General features: G+C 45.0%; 2 protein-coding genes across 2 annotated transcripts in view; one reads left to right on the top strand and one right to left on the bottom strand.

The window, feature by feature from the left end:
• Window positions 1-2,142: 2,142 nt before the first annotated feature.
• LOC127623038 (uncharacterized) lies at window positions 2,143-3,693 on the top strand. The gene has a single exon (XM_052097245.1). It carries the CDS (start codon window positions 2,143-2,145, stop codon window positions 3,691-3,693), a length of 1,551 nt encoding a protein of 516 aa, XP_051953205.1.
• A 1,440-nt stretch (window positions 3,694-5,133) lies between these two features.
• Window positions 5,134-8,464, bottom strand: part of LOC127622943 (galactosylgalactosylxylosylprotein 3-beta-glucuronosyltransferase 1) — an 81,623-nt gene continuing 78,292 nt past the window's right edge. The window contains exons 5-6 of the mRNA XM_052097135.1: window positions 7,671-7,967; window positions 5,134-5,628 (exon numbers count right to left, since the gene is read on the bottom strand). Coding sequence (XP_051953095.1) covers window positions 5,542-5,628; window positions 7,671-7,967 — 384 coding nt within the window. The 3' untranslated portion in view covers window positions 5,134-5,541. The remainder of the gene's footprint in view (window positions 5,629-7,670; window positions 7,968-8,464) is intronic.

Here is an 8,464-nt window from a genome sequence, read left to right as displayed (position 1 = left end):
AGCGGTGCGATGATAAGAAGAAGGAGGATGAGGCGTTTAAACTGTGCCTGCCTAGAAAGGCCACTCCACACCAGCCCCCACGACGGCCCCCTCAGGCCCCAGCCACAGGACGGCCGTACCGTGACTACAGCCAGGCCTAAGGCTCGCAGCAGGCCACCCAGCCAGCAGCCTAGCCAGCAGCCCAACCATCCTCCTAAGCCCTGGGGTAAGACATCCTTCGCGGCGGCTGCAGCGAAAAAGCCCACCCACTCTACCCTGTCGGACGGGAAGAGGAAGAGGCCTACCTGATGCTCAGCTCCAGGGGCTTCTCGGTCCAGGTTTTCAGGCGACCAGTCCAGTGGACACAAGCTTGAGTTTTTTCCCCCCTTTACCCAAAAGGAGGAAGTTCTCAGCTCGAGGGCCCCTTTTCCCTCGTTCGGGTGCCCAACCCCAGTTCAATATGGACATGTCACAAGTTCAGGTGTGGTCCATAAAAAATTCCCTCCCAGCTTCCAGTTCCAGAACTGGGGGGAAATTCACTGTCCAGGTGTGCCCCTCCACTGTTGAAAAGTGCTCAACCACAGTCTCTTCACAGTTTGCACAAACCACTTCACACACATTCAATAAAGGTTCAATTCCCTGTGTGTGTTTCAAAAATAAAAACAACAAAAAAACAAGAACACAAAAATATCAAACACTGAGAGCGAAAGCTCTGCCAAGTGTTGTTGTTCCCCTGAAATTCTACATGTCGCCCCTAAGTTGTCCACTAGATGGCGCCATTGTATCACAAATGAACGATCCGGTTGTATTGCCTGCCCTAGGCAACTCGCCGGTGAGTGTGGGCTCTCTCACGTCACACGTGACAGCCTGGCAGTCTGTGTCTGCCCCAGAATGGGTGATTCGCACCATTACGAAGGGCTACAGACTTCAGTTTGCCAGAAAACCGCCACGTTTCAGCGGAGTTATATTTTCTCACACAGAAGAGAGCTCCGCGCACATTCTGAAAGACAAGATCTCTTCTCTTCTCGAGAAGGGGGCGGTGCGAGTGGTACCTCCGCATCAATGTCAACAGGGTTTTTACCGTTATTTCCTGATTCCAAAAAAGGACGGTTCACTTCGTCCTATTCTGGATCTCAGAGTGTTGAACAAACATTTAAGGAAATACAATTTCAGAATGTTAACCCACAACGTTCTCTCTCGTGCAATAAAACAGAGCGATTGGTTCACGTCGATCGATCTGAAAGATGCGTTTTTTCACAACAACGTTTACCCGCCACACAGGACGTTTCTTCGTTTCGCCTTCCAAGGCATATGTTACGAATTCACAGTACTTCCATTTGGCCTAGCACTCAGTCCAAGAGTGTTTTGTACGTGCATGCGAAGCAGGGTTAGCCCCGCTGAGAATAGCGGGGCTCAAAATCCTGACTTACATAGACGATTGGCTGATTATAGCCGATTCGAGAGAGATCGTCATGCAAAACACTGCCCGTGTGCTCGCTCACATCACAGCGCTCGGCTTCAGAGTGAATTGCAAGAGCAATTTCACTCCCGCGCAGAGAGTTACTTTTCTGGGTTTGGAGCTGAATTCGGTTACAATGTGCGCGCGTTCTCTCCTTAATGAATTGCCTCTCACAATTCAAAGAAGGGGCGAGAATACATTTTCGCGCATGTCTCAGGCTACAGGGTCTTGTGGCTGCGGCTATTCATGTCCTGCCTTTGGGCCTTCTGAGAATGAGGGCGTTCATGAAGTGGGTTTTAACTCTTCATCTCAGCCCTTTAAGCGATCTCTGCCGCTCTGTCACAGTGATGCGCTCGTGCACAGCAGCGCTGCACCACTGGAGGAACGCAGAGTTCTACGCGCATGGGACCCCTCTCGGGGCGATTATGCTGCGGAAAGTAGTGACGACAGACGCGTCCTTAACAGGATGGGGAGCCACGCAAGAGGGAAGAACAGTGAATGGTGTGTGGCCAAGCACACTTCACTCAGCCCATATAAATTATTTAGAGCTCCTCACTGTGTGGAAGGCTCTGAATCACTTTCTGCCCCGCTTGCAGGGGCATCATGTGCTGGTGCGCTAGCGACAACACGACAGCTGTAGCATATATCAACCGCCAGGGGATGCGCTCCTCCAAGCTGCATGCTCTCGCTCACAGGCTGTTAGTATGGAGCAGGCGGCATTTCCTGTTGTTACGGGCGACCCATGTCCCGGGCATACTGAACAGGGGCGCAGACCTCTTGTCAAGGGGAAACCCGCTCTACGAAGACTGGCGCCTCCATCCTCAGATAGTGTGTCTACTGTGGAGGAGGTTCAGCCAGCCGACCGTAGATCTCTTCGCCTCGCGCGAAAACGGCCATTGTCCTATGTTCTTCTCGCTACGGGACGAAGACGCCCCCCTCGGCGTGGACGCACTGGCCCACCCGTGGCCCAACGTGCTGCTCTATGCATTTCCTCCCCTTTGCCTCATAACGCCGTCTCTGGCCAGGGTGAGGGAACAGAGCTTGACCACGATTTTGATAGCTCCCAGGTGGCCCAAGGCGCCGTGGCTCTCAGAGATTATCCCTCTGCTGTATGCCCAGCCATGGCCCCTCCCACTTCGCACAGACCTTTTGTCTCAAGCTTAACGGGAAATTTATCACCCAGCACCGGACAGGGTGGCCCTCTGGGCCTGGCCCGTGAGAGGGACAACTTAAACACATTGGGGCTCCCCCCACGTGTTGTGGCCACCATTCAGTGTGCCAGAGCCTCTTCAACACGGTCTCTTTACGACTGTAAGTGGCGGATGTTCGAAGAGTGGTGTGAAGGGCGACGGGTAACGTCATATCAGTGCTCAATCACCGACATCTTATGCTTTTTGCAGGACCTTATGGACAAGGGAAGATCCTTTTCCACTATTAAGGTCTATTTAGCTGCTATCGCTGCATGTCATGTGGGGTTCGACAGCGCTACGGTGGGGCAACACCCCCTTATTCGTAGGTTTATGAAGGGTGCACGCCGCTCTCTTCCAGTCCCCAGGAGAGTCGTTCCTGAATGGGACCTCTCCATGGTGCTGGACGCAATGTCTCAACAGCCGTTTGAGCCCCTGGGGAGTATTTCCCTTAAGAATTTGTCTTTCAAGACAGCTTTGCTCTTGGCCTTGGCATCTGCCAAGCGGGTCAGTGATATGCATGCACTCTCTGTTCATCCCTCGTGCACTAAATTCTCTCTCAGTGGAGATAAGGTTTTTCTCAGGCCCAAACCGGCCTTTATGCCAAAATGCTTCCCAGCATTCACGTGTGAGGTGATTGAGCTTTCCGCGTTCCACCCAGCTCCTTTCTCCTCCACAGAGGATCAGAGGTTGAACGCTTTGTGTCCTGCACGTGCCCTGTGGGCGTACTTAGACAGGACCAGCTCGTTTAGAAAAGGCGACCAGCTTTTCATCTCTTGGGGCCCCCCGCACTCAGGGAACCCCATTTCTAAGCAACGCCTTTCTCATTGGCTTGTGGAAGCTATATCTTTGGCATATGAATCAAAGGGAGTGCAGCCCCCAGAGGGCATCAGAGCTCACTCCACTAGAGGTATGGCTGCCTCTTGGGCTCTATTTAAGGGAGTCTCTTTGCAGGACATATGTGCCGCTGCAAGCTGGGCCTCTCCCCATACGTTTGCCAGATACTACCGGCTAGATGTTACCAGAACCCCGGTAGCTCATTCTGTCCTGGGTGTCGGCTCTTTGTAGCTTTGTGCTCTTAGGCCCTCCACCCCTCTTTAAGTCTGGGCTGCCTAGTCCAGCACTTTAAAATCACTAAGCATGTTTCTACTCTGCACCTGGCACCATATATTCACCATGATAGTGCGGTCAGGTTTATTCACTGAATGCATGTTACCATATGCTATTCTTTGTTGCTAAAGTGGCTTCCTCACTTTGTGGGGTGGTTTCCGTGTGACGTGTCATGCACCGCCTTCGAGGTGACCGTCCTCTGGCTTTCAGGGCCTCATTGTAGTGTATTGGGCAATCGGGAGCTGTCCATATCTCCCATAGATGGATCTCGAACACGAGATGATGAAAGAGAACAATAGGTTACTATCGTAACCCGGTTCTCTGAAACATCGAGTGGAGAGATCCACCAGCTTGCCCCGCTTGCTGCACGATAGCTGAATATGCTCACTGAGGTAAGATAGCGCGTACTAGTGTTTAATGCACTTGGTAAGGGGCGGGTCCCTTACCGAGCATTGGACACGCGCTTCTGTCTGTCAGGCCAGACTTGGTGCAATTGGATGCTTCTGCAGAGGTCAGGTGCGGATGCCCTTCCCATAGGTGGATCTCTCCACTCGATGTTTCAGAGAACCGGGGTTACGATAGTAACCTATTGCTCTGCGTTGCTCACTATGACTAGCCCATTTAATACATTGATATATTGTGAAAATGCTAGCATTCTGAAAATACCGAACCTTTCCAAATGACTTTATCTTCTTAAGAGAATAAGACCTCTGAACTTGTGCAAAAGTATTATATGTGTTGAATATGGATGTTTTAGTAAACTATGTTTTAATCTTACTTTACACTGAAGTACAAATACAGTTGTTACGTTGCATGTTCAGTTGAATGCTAGAACACTTTATTTTGAAATCTATGATTGTTCATCTTTAAGTTATATTTACAATGTGTCCACACAGGAACAATGGACAATGTTCAAGTGCTATTCATACCATTTAAGTCTCAGTTATGAGGAGAATGTTACAACTTTATAATTTCTAAATCCAGTATAGCAGCTAGCACTGGAATTACTGGTTTAACTTTGTATTGTGTAATAGAATTGAGTGACACATATCAGTAGTGCTGTGCTAGCAAGACAGTGATGTAAACAACAAAAACATCAACTTATAAATACACATTATGTAAAAAAGAAGACATTCCCTTCTTTATGTTTCATTATAAGTCTGTTAGATGTAAAGGAACATGGATGTCTTTTAAACTGTTGACCATGCACTCTTGTCAGTGCTGGCTCAGCCCAATAAATCTTTCCATGAGTCTGTTGCAACCATTATAAATGGCTCTGCTTAATGCAGAGTTTCTAAAATCCTGGAAAGGAGAAGTTCCATTTCTCAGTTTGGTCTAGGTTTTGTTGTTCCCTTGATGAGATGTGTTTGATAGTAGCACTATCAAAATACACCACCATATGCATTCTGTCTTTATACGGCAAGTGCCTTCTGGGTTTGATGTTTGTTCTCACAAAATACTGATCATATTGCCTTTTCAAAAAAATATCTGTGCTTTAGAATGTTAGGTCCATATTGTTGAGCTTATTTAATTGTGGTTTACAGGAAAAAGCATTCCAAACTGTTAAAAAACTTGAAGGTGGTTTTATCTCTCTACCATCTATTTTTGGGTCTTGTTGCAAATGACCCTGAAAAACAAAAAGGACTGTTCAGTGATAAATCAGTACAGAGCCACAGTTCACAGTCACTTAGCAGGGCCAGATGCGTTTTAAACATATGGTTCCATGTCCTTCTATGTCTCTCATTGACACTGAGATTATTAAGTCTGCACAGATTGCTTTCTCCATTACCGTTGCTGAAGCAGATGTCAGATCTCCACATTTGGGTCTGTGAAGCCTTTCTTGCCTTCATTCACAAGGACGGGTTTTTCTGTCCGTGTGTGCCACACTAGAATCTACAAAAAGAAAAGAGTAATTCTGGTTTATTTAGAGTAGAGAGATGAACACACTGGGGGGGAATTGATCAATATCAATTCTTGAATCAAGATCAATCTTCTACTTAAAGGGGTCATAACATGAGGAATAAAATGTTCCTTGATCTTTTGACATATTACATACTGTAAGTTTGAAAACTCAAAACTTCCTCCTCACTGCAAAAACGAAACAGCCAAAATGACTCGTTGTCTACTTCCTGCACACTGTTGTAGACATTTGCATCAGACCACCTCCATAACAACACAGCAACTCTTACTTTACCTTATTACTTCTGTAGCCCTGCCCAATAGCTGTGAGCATTGAGATGGCAAGAAGAGAGCAGGTCTGACAAAAGCAGAGAGCAAATCATAACAGCTGCTGTTTACTGTCAAGTCTTAAAGGAGAAACAGCACCAAAACAGAGCATTTCTGATAGGGCCTGAATGAGAGTGGAAAAGATAATGTTTTACAAATATACAGTATGCCTGTTTTTTGTATTTATTTTTTTTATATATAAAAAAGACATGCCATGACCCCTTTAATTCCAATCCCTCGACAATTCAAGTAAATCACTAACATTTGCGACAAATTTTAGTGCTATGCCAATAAAAATATCTTCCATTTGCAACTGGCTGGTACATTTTTTCATATTTCACTTCCAGGCCTGCTGTCAGGGGTGTCAAAGGGTACAGATGACCCAGGCCCAAGTCCCAGGGTTGCCCATGCAAAGGTCTATGGTTGACCCGTAATGGGATCAAGTACAACAATGGACTTATATCACTGAAAATAGAATGTGTATGTATTTACATGATAAATACATTAATTGTTATCATTAAAACACATTAAACTGTGTTTTCTGCAGAACAAAGAAAGTCATACATATGGGATGGGATGAGGGTGTTCTTTATGAAGTGTTCAAGTCATGTCAGAATGATCTTATTTATGAGATTAGTGTACATGAACAACACCACAACAAGTCGTAAAGCCAGTGAGATTGTAGCTTGTAGATAAATAGCTTGTATGAGCTTTACCTTAAAGTTTTTAACAATAATGATAATTCTCTTCAATTGCCTGGTCAAGTTCTTAATGGTAAAAATAATAACCAGTGAAGGAAGACGAATGAATTAAAGCTGCTATAGCAAGCAGCCCCCTCTGTTGGTCAAAATAAACAGCACACGGTTGACTTTTCTTCTAAGGCTTAGGTTCTTGCCATGTAATAAATGCTGCCTTCATGTGCTATCGGAATTTTCCCACTTCTGAAGTGGTAATTACAAGTATGTTGTGTTCACGTATTTTGTTGTCAGAAAGAACAGGAAACACGTACGACTCCAGGCTAATTCATTCATATTTGATTAGATACGTTTATCTTGACACCATAATACATTTCACTCTGCTTGCTGACGATAATGGAATTTTGGTTAAATACAAGCTATTTTTACGGTTTAAAAATCTACAACATGCATAGAATGGTTGCTGATATACATAAATGAATATGACCAAAACGGCAAGCCCTAAAAATGAGCTGTATTTAGAGCATTGCAACCAAAGTACCAAGTACCAATTTACAAGCAAGTACCAAAATGCAAATGAGACTCAATGAAACAATATAAAGTGAACAGTAGTGAAAAGGGTATTGTGAGCACTTCAGCGCAGTTTTTCCAGCATTAAAATACTTTCTCCTATCAAGTCAAGTCAAGCCATTTTTATTAGTACAGTATAGTGCATTTCACAACACACATACTGTAGTTTCAAAGCAGCTTTGCAGAACATTATGCTGTAATGTCTTAAAGTCCTTATTTAGCAGTTTAATTTGCAATTCTATTTGACGAAGCGATGGGCTCAAAAATGTCATGCTTTACCTTTATGAATAAATGCATTAACAATCAAGTTAAAGAGCCTTTAGTAGAGAGGGACTAAGCTGGGTAGGAGTGCACATGCATATACATATACATTGTATTAACATATTTTTTATCATTATGCTGAAAACACACATTCACCCTTCACATTTGTGAATGTTTCCTCACCTTAGTGCAGTTGGCAGCTTTTGGTTCAAGGTCATTGAGAGTGACCAGCTCTCTGAGTAAGCTGCTCTCCTGGTAGCCTCCCTTCACCCCCCGCAACTTAAAATAGGCCTGAGGCTTGAACAGAATGAGATGCATGTTAATGGCAAAACCTGCCATGTCGATGGCAAAGGGCCGGTGAGGGTCGAACACTGTTTTCCAGCCATACACTTTCCCTGCTGCATTGACCTTCGGAGATTCATACCGTAGACCTCCAACAAACGCTACAGGCCACACAGATACCTTGCGGGTCGAGCGCATCTGACAGAATGAGAAAGACAGAAAAAGAGATATTTTAGTTAAACTTCAACTGTTAGTTGGTTCTCGCCTCCTCCTTTCCATTGAACAGCTTTACACTGGTGCCGAAACCCGGGAAGGAGGAGGGATACGCCGTAGTAGAGTTCTCGCCACTACCATCTCTACCCTCATGCCAACCCAGATGTGTATAACTTTCTTTCTTCAGCAAAACACAAACAAAGATTTTTAGAAGAACATCTCAATACTGTAGGTCCATACAATGAAAGAGAATGGTGGACGGATCTATGCAGCTCCAAATATCTCATAAAGGAAACATACAGTAGAAGTTATCCATCTCTCCAGTGGTTATATCCATAACTTCAGAAGCAATATAATAGGTGTGGGTGAGAAACAGATACAAATGTAAGTCCTTTTTTAACTCTAAATCTCCACTTTCACATCTAAAAGTAGGGCTGGGTAATATGTCTTAATAAATTATATTTTTTAGCAAATTGACAATA

This window comes from Xyrauchen texanus, chromosome 29 (assembly GCF_025860055.1).
Source record: "Xyrauchen texanus isolate HMW12.3.18 chromosome 29, RBS_HiC_50CHRs, whole genome shotgun sequence".
Classification (NCBI taxonomy): Eukaryota; Metazoa; Chordata; class Actinopteri; order Cypriniformes; family Catostomidae; genus Xyrauchen; species Xyrauchen texanus.
This window is presented reverse-complemented; position numbering and strand designations above follow the sequence as displayed.